The sequence below is a fragment of the Narcine bancroftii genome, unplaced genomic scaffold (genome assembly GCF_036971445.1).
Source record: "Narcine bancroftii isolate sNarBan1 unplaced genomic scaffold, sNarBan1.hap1 Scaffold_240, whole genome shotgun sequence".
Classification (NCBI taxonomy): Eukaryota; Metazoa; Chordata; class Chondrichthyes; order Torpediniformes; family Narcinidae; genus Narcine; species Narcine bancroftii.
Window position 1 is genome coordinate 311701 of NW_027211975.1, and position 16831 is coordinate 328531.

Genomic DNA, 16831 nt, shown 5'->3' on the forward strand with positions numbered 1-16831 from the left:
GGAGAGTCAGCCTGGGAGAGTCAGCCTGGGAGAGTCAGCCTGGGAGAGTCAGCCTGGGAGAGTCAGCCTGGGAGAGTCAGCCTGGGAGAGTCAGCCTGGGAGAGTCAGCCTGGGAGAGTCAGCCTGGGAGAGTCAGCCTGGGAGAGTCAGCCTGGGAGAGTCAGCCTGGGAGAGTCAGCCTGGGAGAGTCAGCCTGGGAGAGTCAGCCTGGGAGAGTCAGCCTGGGAGAGTCAGCCTGGGAGAGTCAGCCTGGGAGAGTCAGCCTGGGAGAGTCAGCCTGGGAGAGTCAGCCTGGGAGAGTCAGCCTGGGAGAGTCAGCCTGGGAGAGTCAGCCTGGGAGAGTCAGCCTGGGAGAGTCAGCCTGGGAGAGTCAGCCTGGGAGAGTCAGCCTGGGAGAGTCAGCCTGGGAGAGTCAGCCTGGGAGAGTCAGCCTGGGAGAGTCAGCCTGGGAGAGTCAGCCTGGGAGAGTCAGCCTGGGAGAGTCAGCCTGGGAGAGTCAGCCTGGGAGAGTCAGCCTGGGAGAGTCAGCCTGGGAGAGTCAGCCTGGGAGAGTCAGCCTGGGAGAGTCAGCCTGGGAGAGTCAGCCTGGGAGAGTCAGCCTGGGAGAGTCAGCCTGGGAGAGTCAGCCTGGGAGAGTCAGCCTGGGAGAGTCAGCCTGGGAGAGTCAGCCTGGGAGAGTCAGCCTGGGAGAGTCAGCCTGGGAGAGTCAGCCTGGGAGAGTCAGCCTGGGAGAGTCAGCCTGGGAGAGTCAGCCTGGGAGAGTCAGCCTGGGAGAGTCAGCCTGGGAGAGTCAGCCTGGGAGAGTCAGCCTGGGAGAGTCAGCCTGGGAGAGTCAGCCTGGGAGAGTCAGCCTGGGAGAGTCAGCCTGGGAGAGTCAGCCTGGGAGAGTCAGCCTGGGAGAGTCAGCCTGGGAGAGTCAGCCTGGGAGAGTCAGCCTGGGAGAGTCAGCCTGGGAGAGTCAGCCTGGGAGAGTCAGCCTGGGAGAGTCAGCCTGGGAGAGTCAGCCTGGGAGAGTCAGCCTGGGAGAGTCAGCCTGGGAGAGTCAGCCTGGGAGAGTCAGCCTGGGAGAGTCAGCCTGGGAGAGTCAGCCTGGGAGAGTCAGCCTGGGAGAGTCAGCCTGGGAGAGTCAGCCTGGGAGAGTCAGCCTGGGAGAGTCAGCCTGGGAGAGTCAGCCTGGGAGAGCCTGTAGTGTGCATGTTTGCATGAGTGTGCATGTGCACATCTCCTGTTGGTATTCCCCCATGTGTGAATAAAGCCTACGGATCAGTACAAACACTTGTCCAGGATTATCACTACTCGAGCTCTTCAAACATATTCCCTCATCATAGTTCTATTTTCCTGTCCCTAGCCCACATCTTCCCAAACCTTTCATATCCATGTACCTATTGAAATATCAAGGTTAAAACGGTTGTGCATAATGTTGAAGGATGTCATGAGCTACAAAATTATGTAGACAGGATCAGTGTCAGGTGTCACATTTTGGAAGGTCAAACTTGAAGGCAGAGTACACAGTTAATGGTTGGATACTTAACAGTGTGGAAAAACAGAAGGATCTTGTGGGTCCAAATTGAAAGAACTCTCAAGATTGCTGAGCAGGAGGGAGGAGTCACGTGATGGAGCAGTGGCCGGTCGTGGAACTCCAGCCCTCTCCAGAAAAGTAAAAAAATGACAGTGAAAAAACAAAGGCACAAACACAAAAACCAAAATAAAGTGAAAGTAAAGGTGTGGAGAAAATGGCAGCGAAAATGAAAAGCCGAAAGCAACGGGAAGAAGAGAAGAAGAAAGGACGTCGGAAGAAGAAGGTGAAGGCCTTACCTGTCCGAGGAGGCCCGCCGCGGAGAGAGAAGCCCGCTCCCTAAGGTCAGTTGAAGTGCCGAGCTCAGGACTACAAAAATGGCTCACGGAGCCAAACAAAAGTGCACAACCGCGCATGCGCGATGCGCAAGACAAAAATAACACTGACGGGAGGGGGGACCAGCTGAGGAGTCGATCTCCACAGCTGAAATTGACAACCACAACAAAGCAGCAAGAGGAAAACACAGAAAATAACGAGAGCAAGAAAGAAGAGAGTAAAAAGAAATCAAAGAAACAACAGATGACCAACCCAGAGGAAGAAGACTAGCAGCAAGACACTTCTAGTAAAAATAAGAAGACCAAAAATACCCAACAAAATAAAACAAACAAACCAACAAGAAAACCAGAAGAGAGACAGAGGTAAAGGACACAGATCCTGGAGTGGGCTCAGAAGAAGAAGAGGAAGAACACAGAGAAATGAAAGATGAAGGGAAGGGCAAGTACATGGATATATTTATTTTTAAAGAATATATGGAATCAGTAAAAGAATGGCAATCTCAAGAAATCAGTGAAATAAAAAGAAGAGTAAAAAGTACAGAAGAAAAAATGAATAGATTAGAGATGATCATGTCAGAACTAGGAAAAAGAGTGGACAAGGTGGAAGAACGAGAAACAGCCATAGAAATGGAAGTAGATGACTTAAAAAATAAATTAGAAGAATCTGATAAAAAAGTTAAAGAGACACAAGAGCTGTTAGCTCAGAAGATGGATATAATGGAAAATTATAATAGAAGAAACAATATAAAAATAGTGGGCCTTAAGGAAGATGAAGAAGGCAAGAATATGAGAGAATTTATAAAAGAATGGATCCCCCAGGGTCCTAGGAAGACCAGAATTACAGGAAGAAATGGAAATAGAAAAGGCACACAGAACATTAGACCCTAAACCACAACCACAACAAAAACCAAGATCCATTCTAGTAAAATTCTTAAGATATACAACAAGAGAAAATATATTAGAGAAAGCAATGAGGAAAATAAGAGAGGACAAAAAACCACTGGAATACAAAGGTCAAAAAATTTTTTTCTATCCAGATATAAGTTTTGAACTCCTGAAGAAGAGGAAGGAGTTTAATACAGCAAAAACGATCCTATGGAAAAAAGGATATAAATTTAAGCTGAAGTATCCAGCTGTACTTAAAATAGTTATTCCAGGGCAGCAAAACAGACTATTCTTGGATCCGGAGGAAGCAAGAAAATTTGCAAAACAACTACAAAACACACAGAGAGCGGAAGATATGTAACGAGAACAAAAATGACCACAAACTATATGTATGTGTGTATGTATATATAAAAAAAATAGAATATAGGTAAGAACTAAGAAGGGAAAGAAAGGGAAGAAAGGAAGTATGGGGGGAATTAGAGAGTGACCTTTGTTGTATATGAAGATTAAAATCTTTTCTGGGGGGGGCTGGGTGGGGAAGAGTTACGGTCACTGCGAAATCAGTTGACACTTGCGAGTGAATTCGCAAATCCAAATGGAGAGGGGAGATGTGGTTGCCCGACAAGGGACAAAGGGCAACTCAGGGAGGGGAGGGGATAGTGGGGTTAAAGGAATTTTAGATAGGAGAATAAGGGAAATGTTTTAGGTTTTAGAAATGTTGTCTTATAAAGTGTTCAAAAAAAAGGAAGCAGACATGGATAAGAAGGAAAGGTGATGATGAGGAAACAGAAAGGAAAGATAAACAAATTATGAAATAGCTATGTTGAACTATATGACTTTAAATATTAATGGAATACATAACCAAATCAAAAGGAATAAACTGCTAAATTTACTGAAGAAAAAATTGATATAGCATTCACACAAGAAACACACTTAACTGAAGTGGAACACAAGAAATTAAAGAGAGATTGGATAGGACATGTAACAGCAGCGTCATATAATTCAAAAGCAAGAGGAGTAGCTATATTAATCAGTAAAAATGTACCAATCAAAATAGAAGAGGAAATAATAGATATGTAATGATAAAATGTCAGATATATTCGGAGTTTTGGAATTTACTCAATGTATATTTATCTAATGAAGAAGATCAAAAATTTATGCAAGATATTTTTTTGAAGATAGCAGACACGCAAGGGAACATACTAATAGGAGGGGATTTCAACTTTAATTTGGATTCAAACATGGATAAAACTGGGAAAAAAATTAACAGAAAGAACAAAGTAACCAAATTTATAATTAAATCGATGCAAGAAATGCAACTTTTGGATATATGGAGGAAACAACACCCAAAGGAAAAGGAATATTCATATTATTCGGGTACACATAAAACATTCTCAAGAATAGACCTATTCCTGTTATCAGCTCGCATGCAAGACAGAGTTAGGAAAACAGAATATAAAGCTAGTCTATTATCAGACCACTCACCCCTGATATTGACAATAGAGTTAGAGGACATCCCACCAAGAATGTATAGATGGAGATTAAACTCCATGCTACTTAAAAGGCAGGATTTTAGAGACTTAATTGAACGACAAATTAAAATGTACTTTGAAATAAATACGGAATCAGTGAAAGATAAGTTTATACTATGGGACGCAATGAAAGCGTTCATCAGAGGGCAAATAATAAGTTATGTAACTAAGATGAAGAAGGACTACAATCAGGAAACAGAGCAGTTGGAAAGGGAAATAGCAAATATAGAAAAAGAATTAGCAATGAAGGATGATACAACTAAAAGAAGAGAATTGGCAGATAAAAAATTAAAATATGAAACACTACAAACATATAAGGTGGAGAAGAACATAATGAAGACAAAACAGAAATATTATGAGCTAGGAGAAAAAACGCACAAAATTCTAGCGTGGCAGCTTAAGACAGAACAAACTAAGAGAATGGTATTGGCACTTAGGAAAAAAGACAAGCAAATCACATATAATCCAACGGAGATTAATGAAAACGTCAGAGAATTCTATGAACAATTATATCAAACTGAAAACGAAGGGAAAGAAGACAAAATGGATGAATTTTTAACTAAAATTGAACTACCAAAATTACAAACAGAGGAACAAAATAAATTAACAGAACCATTTGAAATAGAAGAAATACAAGAGATGATAAAAAAAAACTACCGAATAATAAAACACCAGGAGAGGATGGATTCCCAATAGAATTCCATAAAACATTTAAAGATTTATTAATTCCTCCCCTTCTGGAAGTAATCAACCAGATTGATAAAACACAAAGCTTACCAGATTCATGCAAAACAGCAATAATTACAGTAATACCAAAGACAGGGAAAGATCCACTCGCACCAGCGTCATATAGACCAATATTTTTACTTAACACAGATTATAAGATAATAGCTAAACTATTAGCAAACGGATTAGCCGACTATGTACCAAAAATAGTAAATCTCGACCAAACTGGATTTATTAAAAAAAGACGAACAACAGATAATATTTGTAAATTTATTAACTTAATTCATGCAGTAGAAGGAAATAAAGCTCCAACAGTAGCGGTTGCTTTAGACGCAGAGAAGGCCTTTGACAGAGTAGAATGGAATTATTTATTCAAAGTACTACAAAAATTCAGCTTACCAGAGAAATATATTAATTAGATTAAAGCATTATATAAGGGGCCATTGGCGAAAGTGACAGTAATTGGATATATATCAAAACAATTTAACTTAAGCAGATCAACAAGGCAGGGATGCCCACTATCTCCCTTATTAATCGCGTTAGCCATAGAACCACTAGCAGAACTGATAAGAACAGAAAATAAAATAAAAGGGATAAAAATAAAAGACAAGGAATATATAATCAGTCTATTTGCAAATGACGTTATAATATACTTAGCAGAACCAGAAATATCAAAAAAAGAATTACATAGGAAATTGAAGGAATATGGAGAAGTGTCAGGGTACAAGATTAATGCAAATAAAAATGAAGCAATGCCAATGAATAAAGCGGATTTCTCAAAATTTAAGAAAGAATCACCATTCAGATGGCAAACGCAGGCAATGCGATACCTAGGTATACAAATAAATAAAAACCTCGGCCATCTATATAAACTCAATTATTATCCACTAATGAAAAAATTACAAGATGACTTAGAACATTGGAAAGATTTACCATTAACACTAATAGGAAGGATAAACTGTATTAAAATGAACATTTTCCCAAGGATACAATACCTATTTCAGGCATTACCAATACACTTAACAGAGAAATTCTTCAAGGAGTTAAAGAAAATAATAAGGAAATTTTTATGGAAAGGGGGGAAACCGAGAATAGCACTAGATAAATTAACAGAATGGTAAAAAAGAGGAGGCTTACAACTACCAAACTTTAAAAATTATTATAGAGCTGCACAATTAAGATACCTATCAGATTTTTATCAAACAAGGGAAAAGCCAGATTGGACTAGATTAGAACTAGATAAAATAGGGGAGAAGATACCTGAACATATATTATATAAATGGGATGAAAAATTGGTACAACGTAGGAATTCTCCAGTATTACATCTTCTGCTTAACATTTGGAAGAAGATTCATGTAGAAAGGAATAAAACAAATTACCAACTACCAAAACTAATACTGACGCAAAATCAGCTAATCCCTTTTACAATAGATAACCTTTCCTTTAGAGAATGGGAGAAAAAAGGGATCAAAAGAATAGAAAATTGTTTTTCGGGAAATAAATTATTATCCTTTGAACAAATGAAGGATGAATATAATATAACTCACGATACAGTGTTGGCATACTACCAACTGAAATCCTACTTGAAGGACAAATTGGGAAGCAGTCTGAGGTTACCAGAGGGAAGTAATTTTGAATATGTGATTACAGACACAATGATAATCAAAAAATTTGTAACAAATACGTATATTAAACTACAAGAAAAGGAGAATGAGGAAACAAATGGTAAAACTAAACAAAAATGGGAACAAGATCTAAACATAAAGATAAAGAAGGAAATATGGGAGAAGTTATGCTCAGGAACTATGAGAAATACAATAAATACGAGGTTACGTATGATACAATATAACTGGATACACAGGCTATATATTACACCTCAAAAGTTAAATAAATGGGACCCAACAGTATCTGACAGATGTTTTCGCTGTAAAAAAGAAATGGGAACAACAATTCATGCAATTTGGACATGTGAGAAAGTGAAAAAATTTTGGGAAGATCTAAACCAGATATTAAATAAAATTACAAAAAGCAATATACCAAAAAACCCAGAGATCTTCCTCCTAAGTAACATAAAAAACAAAGAATTTGGACTCGATTTGGATGGTGCACAAAAAAGATTTGTTAGGATAGCCCTAGCTGTAGCAAAAAAATGTATTATGTCAACCTGGAAATTAGAAGATATCTTGAGAATACAACAATGGTATATAGAAATTAATAAATGTATTCCATTAGAAAAAATAACCTATAATTTAAGAAATAACATTACAATATTTGAACAAATATGGGAGCCATACATGAAGCATAATAGAGAAAACTTACAGTGGACATCTACCACCTAAAATGACAGAAGGAGAAGAGAATGAAAAGAACTGACTCAGTGGAATTTCTTGTTTATTTTTATTGTGACAACATTGTTTGACAGGTTTAATGTATCTTATATTCTGAACTTTAAATAAATGGGAGGGGAGGTAGGGAGGGAGGGAGAGGAGGAGGGAAGGGGGGGAGAAAACAACACTATATATTTAAGAAGGAAAATGTATGTATCTTGATCAATATGGTTTATAGTGTGAAAAATAAAAAAATTTAAAAAAAGCTTGCTGAACAGATCGATAGGCTAGTTAAGAAGGCCTCTGGGATGCTGAGCTTCATTAGTCAGGGAACTGAGTTTAGAAGTCAGGTGATGTTGCAACTCCTCAAATCTCAGGTGAGACCACACTTCGAATATTGTGTTCAGTTCTGATCACCTCATTACAGGAAGGATGTGGAAGCCATGGTGAGGTGCAGAGGAGATTTATGCCTGGGTTGGAAAGTATATAATTATGATTCAAGGTTAGCAAAGCTGAGGCTTTTCTCTTGGAGTGAGGAAAGATAAGAGGTGACTTAATAAAGGTCTACAAGATTATGAGAGGCATAGATAGGGTTGTCAGCCAGCAATTTTTTCCTAGGGCAGGGGTAGCAAATACCAAAGTCATCTGAACAAAGTGAAGGGAGGAAAGTTGAGAGACATCAGGGGTAAGTTTTTTTTTTTAAAAAGAGTTGTGGGTGCCAGGAATGCATTGCTGGGGTGATGGTGGAAGCTGTTACAAGAGGGGCATTTAAGAGACTTTTAGGCAGGCACATGGATGAAAGAAAAATAGAGGGTTATGAGGCAGGGAGGGTTTAATTTTATTTTTAAAATGTATTTATGAGCCAGTACAATATCGTTCACCGCTTCCTACTGCATATTTCCTCATTGGCATCTATGATTCTGCTGACATCCCCAGCCTTTTACAAGTTATTTAAAAAAATTAGACATAAAGGCCCTTCTGGCCCATGAGCCTGTGCCACCCAAATACCCCAATTAATGTTTTGAAGAATGGGAAGAAACTCTCACAGTCCCAGGGAGAACTCCTTGGAGACAGCACTGGATTCAAACACATCACTGTAAATAGTGATACGCTAACAGTGCCACTTTTTTTTTGTACAAAGCATCCTGTCAGAAAACATCAAAGCTTGGAATGGAAACGGTTCTGCCCAAGACAACAAGATATTGCAGATTCTGACTGTAGCTCAGGCCATCACACACACAACCACCCACCCTTCTATCTGCAGCATTTGGGGAAACAGGCATATGGAAAGACCCAGGTCATATACTATCCTCGCTCCTCTCAGGCAGAAGATACACTAGTTCGAAAAGACATACCAGATACAAGGACATTTGCTCCTCTGCAATTATCAGACTCTGAATAGACCCCTCATCAGTCAAATGATGCTGCCTTTGCATTGGTTTTAAACAGAACCTACTTTTTATAAAAAAAGGCATACAGCATGGTAACAGGAAATTTCAGCCCATGAGCCTGTGCCCCCCCAATTACATCCAATTCACCTACAATCTTCAGAACATTTTTAAGGGTGGGAGGAATTGGAGCCCCTGGCAAAATCCATGCTGACATAGGGAGAACTTACAAACTCCTTACAGACAGCAAGGGATTCGCACACTGGTCCTGATCGTTGGTGCTGTAACAGCGTTGTGCTAACCAGTATGCCAACAGTGCCGCCCCCATGTAACAGAGAATATATAATGTTCTCTGTGGCACTGTAACATTATTTTGCACTACCTGGTGCAAGGGTGCGGGATATCTCAAATCGGGTCCAGGGTATTCTAAAAGGGGAAGGCGAACAGCCTGATGTCTTGGTACATGTGGGTACCAATGACATAGATAAAAAGGAGGAAGTATTGAAAAAGGATTACAGAGAGCTAGGACAGAAACTAAGAAATAGGACAGCCAGGGTAGTTTGCTACCTGTGCCAAGTGCAACTGAGGACAAAAATGGAAGGTTAAGAAAAATGAATGTGTGGCTGAGGGGCTGGTGTAAAGGACAGGGTTTTGGCTTCTTGGATCATTGGGATCTCTTTTGGGGAAGGCATGACCTCTACAAGAAGGATGGGTTACACCTAAACCCAAAAGGGGTCAATATATTGGCAGCTAGGTTTGGTACAGCCGTCGGCTGTGGTTTAAACTAATTTGGCAGGGGGGTGGGAACCTGTATGATAGGGCAAAGGACAGAAAAGATAAAACAGGAAAAGTTAGGTTAGGCAGCGAAAGTAAAAAATCAGAAAGAGCAAGGAGGGTGAAAAAAAGCAAATCTGAAGGCTTTATATCTTAATGCAAGAAGCATTTGGAACAAGGTAGATGAATTAGCTGTGGAAATTGAGATAAACAAATATGATTTGATTGGGATTACAGAAACATGGCTGCAGGGTGGGCAAGCCTGGGAACTTAACATCCCGGGGTATACGATAATTAGGAGGGATCGGCAAGAAAGAAAAGGGGGTGGGGTAGTATTGATGGTGAGAGAAGGGACCGACACGATTGACAGAAAGGATATTAACTCAGAAGATGCGGAATCTATATGGGTAGAACTGAGAAATAGCAAGGGGCGGAAAACCTTAGTGGGGGTGGTATATAGGCCTCCAAATAGTAGTGTAGAGGTGAGGAAAGGCATTAAAAGAGAAATTAGAAAAGCGCACAATAAGGGAACAGCTGTCATCATGGGAGACTTTAATTTGCATATAGATTGGACTAGTCACATTGGTAAAAATACTGAGGAGGAGGAATTCCTTGAATGTTTATGGGACAGTTATCTAGACCAATATGTCGAGGAACCAACTCGGGAGCAGGCCATTTTAGATTGGGTATTATGCAATGATAAGGGGCTAATCAGCAATCTTGTTGTGCGAGGCCCTTTGGGTAGGAGCGATCACAATATGATCGAATTCTCACTCGACATGGAGAGTGATGAAATTAAAACCGAGACTAAGGTCCTGAATTTAAATAAAGGGAATTATGATGGTATGAGACGCGAGTTGAGTAAGATTGATTGGGTGGTGTGTATGGGGGAGTTGACTGTGAATAGACAATGGAAAGCATTCACAGATCTAATGGAGAAATTGCAAAAATCGTTTATACCGGTTTGGCATAAAAATAAACCAAAAAAGGTGACTCAACCGTGAATAACAAGGGAAATTAGAGACAGCATTGGGTCCAAAGAGAGAGCATATCAATTGGCCAAAAAAAGTACCGCAACCGAAGACTGGGAGCAGTTCAAGATGCACCAAAGGAGGACAAAGGGATTAATCAAGAGAGCAAAAATAAATTACTAAAGTAAGCTTGCGGCAAATATAAAAACCGACTGCAAAAGCTTTTATAAATATGTCAAGAGGAAAAGATTGGTGAAATCCAGAGTAGGTCCTTTGCAGTCAGAATCAGGGGAATATATAATGGGGAATAAGGAAATGGCAGACCAATTAAATTCTTACTTTAGTTCTGTTTTTACAAGAGAGGAACAAATAACCTCCCAAGGATGTTGGGGAACATAGAGACTAATGCAAGGGAGGAACTGAAAGAAATCAGTATCTCTAGGGACATGGTCTTGGGGAAATTGATGGGATTGAAGGCAGATAAATCCCAAGGGCCTGATAATCTACATCCTAGGGTACTCAAGGAAATGGCCATTCAGATAGCAGATGCTTTAAGAATTATTTTCCAGAACTCGATAGACTCAGGATCAGTACCCATGGATTGGAGGGTAGCTAATGTTACCCCACTATTTAAAAAGGGGGGTAGAGAAAAAGCGGGGAATTATCGGCCGGTGAGCCTTACATCAGTAGTGGGCAAAATGATGGAATCCATTAAGGATTCCTCTCTTGTAATTGCGGAGCATATGACTAGCAGAGAAGGGATCGGACGGAGTCAACATGGATTTACAAAAGGTAAATCGTGCTTGACAAATCTATTGGAATTTTTTGAGATGGTGACAGGTAAAATAGATGGGGGAGAGCCAGTGGATGTGGTGTACCTGGACTTCCAAAAGGCCTTCGATAAGGTCCCGCATAAACGACTGGCTTCCAAAATCAAGGCTCATGCGATTGGGGGCAAAGTATTGATGTGGATTGAGAACTGGCTGGCAAAGAGTTGGGATAAATGGCTCGTTTTCTGAGTGGCAGGCAGTGACCAGTGGGGTGCCACAGGGATTTGTACTGGGACCCCAGCTGTTCACAATTTACATTAATGATCTGAATGAGGGGATTGGATGTTATATCTCCAAATTTGCAGATGACACTAAGCTAGGAGGGGTTGTGTGCACGGAAGAGGGGGTCAGGAAGCTCCAGTGTGATTTGGATAAATTGAGGGACTGGGCAGATACATGGCAAATGCACTACAATGTGGATAAATGTGAGGTTATCCACTTTGGTAATACAAACCGGAGGGCAGATTACTATTTGAATGGCAATAGATTAAGAGATGGGGAAGTGCAGAGAGACCTAGGGGTACTTGTACATCAGTCTCTGAAGGCGAGCATGCAGGTACAGCAGGCGGTTAAAAAGGCAAATGGTATGTTGGCCTTCATATCAAGAGGGTTTGAGTATAGGAACAAGGATACCTTACTGCAGCTGTACAGGGCCTTGGAGAGACCCCACCTGGAGTATTGTGTGCAGTTTTGGTCACCTTATCTAAGGAAGGATGTTCTTGCAATGGAGGGAGTGCAGAGGCGATTCACCAGGCTGATACCTGGAATGGCAGGAATGACTTATGAGGAAAGATTGCACAAATTGGGATTGTACTCGCTGGAGTTTAGAAGATTGAGAGGGGATCTCATAGAGACATATAAAATTCTGGCAGGACTGGACAGAGTGGATGCAGATGGGATGTTTCCAATGATGGGAAAATCCAGAACCCGGGGCCATGGTTTGAGGATAATCGGCAAACCATTTAGGACCGAGATGAGGAGGAATTTCTTGACCCAGAGGGTGAATCTGTGGAATTCATTGCCACAGAGGGCAGTAGAGGCAGGTTCATTAAATATATTTAAGAGGGAATTAGATATATTTCTTCAGTATAAGGGTATTAAAGGTTACGGAGAGAAAGCGGGGATGGGGTACTGAACTTTAAGATCAGCCATGATCTCGTTGAATGGCGGAGCAGGCTCGAAGGGTCGAATGACCTACTCCTGCTCCTATCTTCTATGTTTCTATGTTTCTATATTACCTGTTGCACCCAAGCATAGGTTGTCTTGACTGCACATAAAGACTTTTTTCCATTGTATCTTGAATAAGCAATTCAATACTCCTGTCAATCGAAGTCAACTATTAAAATGGAGGCACTGCTAGAGCTGCTTTAATGGCAACACTGCCACTGCTGCAGACCCAGGAGAACAGGAAGAAAAGACACAGCGCTGCTCTGAAGGGCTCAGCTGCCCAGTTCTAATGCTGGCAGCTCCGTAAAGGCCAGTTAAAGGAGCTGACAGTCTTTATGTAAAATCCTGCAATCGCAGAGTCTGTGCCCAAGATGGCAACAACTGTGCTCAGCAGCAGCCATAAGGGGTTGCGGACTCCAAGGGATCAGGGCACCAGAAACATGGAGAACACACTCTGTTGAGAAGGAGAAGCGGAGGAGACAACCCTACAGGACGGTGACCAAGGCTGCAAACCAGCAAGGGGCTCAGTGGTCAGAGGACCCGAACAGGCTGCTGGAGACCGGCTCACAGCGAACTAAGTATCGGAACCTGGATTCAAGAGTGTGCTGAGGGCCAAAAGGCCCTCAGGCACTGAATGCTTCCTGATCACACCAGTGGTTTGGATCTGTAGCTCGGGTTGCCAATGTATCGAATAGGAGTTTACATGGTTGCAAACACACTGGAGGTGAAACCACGGATACTTGGTAGCTCTGAGGGACTCTCTTTTGCTTCACTTTCTCTTGTATTGTCAGGGACACTGAGAAACACTAATGGTGACTCTGTTTGTCTTATGGCAATTTTGTGTAACATTTCATGTTCTGTACTATCACATGACAATAAAGGGCTCAAATCTATTTGTTAATGCACCCTTTTTGGATTAAAGATGTGAAAATACCATTACTCACAGACTTGGGCCTTGACATATTCAACATACTGCTCTGGGCTGAGGGCAGGCTGGCACTTAATTGGATGAGGCTTAGAAACAATCGTTGGCCGCAAATACGGATGATGACAGATTCGCGTGGTGTGAATGGTCAGCACATATGTACAAGATTGGGGTTCATCCACTCGAGCTATGAAGTCTCCTGATCCTTCTTCACACACAAACTAATAAAAATACAAATGAAATTAGAGAACTGGTTTAGCACCGGCAAATCAGTCATTGGTAAAGCTATCAATTTAATACAATAGTGCATTTACCCACCAAGCAAACATGATCAACATTCCTCTCCTTTGAAGCAATTTATGATTTCAGTTTATTCAAATACTAAGGGATACATCCAAGCAGCAGCCTCAGAAACAGTTGCATATTCAAGAACTAACTGAATTTTTATAACAACCCAAAATCTCATGGTTATTCATCTGTTGCCAGTTCAGAATCGGAATTTATTGTCACGAACAGGTCACAAAATTTGTTGTTTTCAGCAACATTACAAGTACAAAATTGCTGCAAATTACATTTTCTAAGCTGCCCTCTGACTCCTTCCACAAAGCCAGTTTTGAATCCAATTGGCCTGCTCATCTTGAATTCCATGCAATTTATTTAACCTTTCAGACTATCCTGCCACTAATAAAAGTGCAAAAGGAGAGTAAGCGAGAAAGTGTCTGTGGTTCGTTGTCCATTCAGAGGATTGACGAGAGCAGGACAGAGAACTTTAGCAAGGCTGTCAAAAGATCCCACATGGCAGGTTAGTCTGGAAGGTTAAATAACATGGGATTCAAGGTGAGCTGGCCATATGGATTCAAAGCTGGCTTAGTGAAAGGTCTCAGAGGATAGAAAGTGGATTTTCTGATTGGAGACTGTCAGCAGTGGTGTGTCACAGGGGCGGTGCTGGGTCTACTGTTGTTTGTCATTGTTTTTTAAATTACTTAACATAGAACATTATAGCACAATACAGGCCCTGTGGCCCACAATATTGTGCCGACTAAAACACAGTAAAATCCTTATTATTTGAGATTCAATCAACCAGAGAGGCAAACAACCAGCAAAAAAAAAAAGATGAGGAAATAAATAAATATTAAAAAAAATAAATAAAGTTTTAAATAAAATGTAATAAAAGTTTAAAATTGTAAAAATAAATGTTCTCCGAAGCAACACACAATCTCTTGGGATCAAACATTCAGCCATCAATTAGGAGCACCCTAATCATGTCCCGCCCTCAGCAACTGTTTGAATAAAGTTTCAATAAAGTTGTGTTTGAATAAAATGGCAGCTCTCAGGATGGAGAGCTGGATGATGCCTTCTTTCACCACTGGGACGACTCTCCCAAAGTGGCTCCTTGTCCCTGCCTAGAAGCCTTTACCTTTATTAGTATATTATTAAGTATATTAGGTTTTATTTGTAAATTTGGGGGAGGGGTAGAGTTCTGACAACGCCACTGTTAGTGTAGTGGCTAGTGTAGCGTTGTGAAGGCACCAGCGACCAGGGTTCATATTTAAGGAAGCGTGTGCCAAGGGCCTGACGGGGACATTTGGGTCAATGAGAGTTGGGAATTTAAATTTTCTAAGTTACCAGGAATTACTTGAATAAAGTGAACTTTACATAATTAAAGATGACAATATTGATTTTTTTTTCCAAAATTACTTTACATTTTGCACCATCTTTTGAACTGTGTATTCTTAATGCAGGTGTATTAATTAGGCATTGAAAGTGTGAGTATCAATAAACCAGAAAAAAAATGCATTTCCAGCATCTGCAATCCCCATAAGTACCAGATAATGGGGATTTTACTATGTATCTCCCCACCTCATAGACGCATGGATGAAAAAAAATAGTGGGTTAAGAGCTTCTTAAATGCTTCTGTTGTTCCAGCTTCCACCATAACCCTGGCAAGGCTTTCCAAGCACCACTACTCTGGGTATTAAACACAAAACACCCCTTGATGTCTCCTCTAAACCTTTCTCCTTTCACTTTGCACAGATGCTCTCTGGTGTTTGCTACTCCTTCACTGGGATAAAAGGTGCTGCTGCCTACCTCATCTATGCCTCTCATAATCTTGTAGACCTCCATTAAGTCACCACATCCTTTTTCACTCCAAAAAGACAAGCCCTAGGTCTACCAACTTTGCCTCACAAGACACATTTTCTAATCCAGACAACTTGCTGGCAAATCTCCTCTACACCATCTCTGGAGATTCGACATCCTTCCTGTAATGAGGTGAACATAACTGATCACAACATTTTGTGTTGTCTCACCAGAGAGCTGCAACATACCTCAAGACACCTGAACTCCATCCCTAACTAATAATGGCAGCATACTACTGGCCATGTTAACCATCCCTTCAACCTAAATGGCAACCTTGAGAGGTCAATGGATTTTGATCCCCAAGGTCCCTCTGTTCTTCCACTTTATTAAGTATCCTGCCATTAACCGTGTACTCTGCCTTCATTTTACCTTCCAAAATGCAGCACTTCACACTTAAATCCATTTGCCACTTTTCTGCCCAACTCTGCATCCTATCAATATCCTGTTGTGACATACAACAGCCTTCAGTATTATCCACATTTAGATGGCAACATAGTTTACATGATTCGTAAATTTGTAGAAAACAACAAAGTTAGTGGTGTCGTGGCCATATGGATTATTATCTAAGTTTATAACAGGATTGAGTTCCAGTGAGCAGGCAGGCCAAGGAATAGCAAATGGAATTTAACTCTGTCACGTGTAAAGTGCTACAGTTTGTCAAATCAAACCAGGGTAGGGCTTAGATTAAGATGGCAGGGTTCTGGTGAGTTGTACAACAGAGAACAGGCATATTGTATGCTGCAAATGGTGACTGAGGTGGACAGGGTTGTGAAGTGTTTGTCTGAAAGCTACTTTATCGAAATTACCATTTATCCACAAAAATTTTCGGCGATGACAATATCTGATAGATATCTTAACTGTGCTGCCCTGTAATAGTTTTTGAAATTTGCTAACTGCAATCCTCCTTGTTTACACATCCCTGTTAATTTTTCCAAAGCCACTCTTGATTTTTTTACCCTTCCATAAAAACTTTCTTATTAATTTATTCAGTCTCATGAAAAATTCCCGTCAAGGGAATCGGTAGCATTTGGAACAAATATTGTGTCGATGAAAATAAATTCATCATGATGCAGTTTACTCTCCCTAGTAAAATTAAAGGTAAATCTTCCTATATTTTTCTTATTAATGGTCAATAATTTAATGTATACAAATGATTTAAATTATTATCTATCCTGATACCAAGGTAACGTATAGCCTGTGATTGCCATTTAAAATGGGATTTTTAAAAACATTTTGTATAATCAACTTTGTTCAATGGCATCACTTCACTTTTATTAATATTAACATTGTATCCTGATATCTCTCCATATTCTTTC

The 16831-nt window shown here is 40.6% G+C and overlaps 1 protein-coding gene across 3 annotated transcripts in view; it reads right to left on the reverse strand.

Annotated features, from left to right (window-relative positions):
- The window catches only part of LOC138750717 (protein OS-9-like), a 100768-nt gene that overhangs the window by 52169 nt on the left and 31768 nt on the right, over positions 1-16831 (reverse strand). For all 3 annotated transcript variants that reach the window (XM_069912815.1, XM_069912813.1, XM_069912814.1), the window contains exon 6: positions 13396-13597. In XM_069912815.1, coding sequence (XP_069768916.1) covers positions 13396-13597 — 202 coding nt within the window. The remainder of the gene's footprint in view (positions 1-13395; positions 13598-16831) is intronic.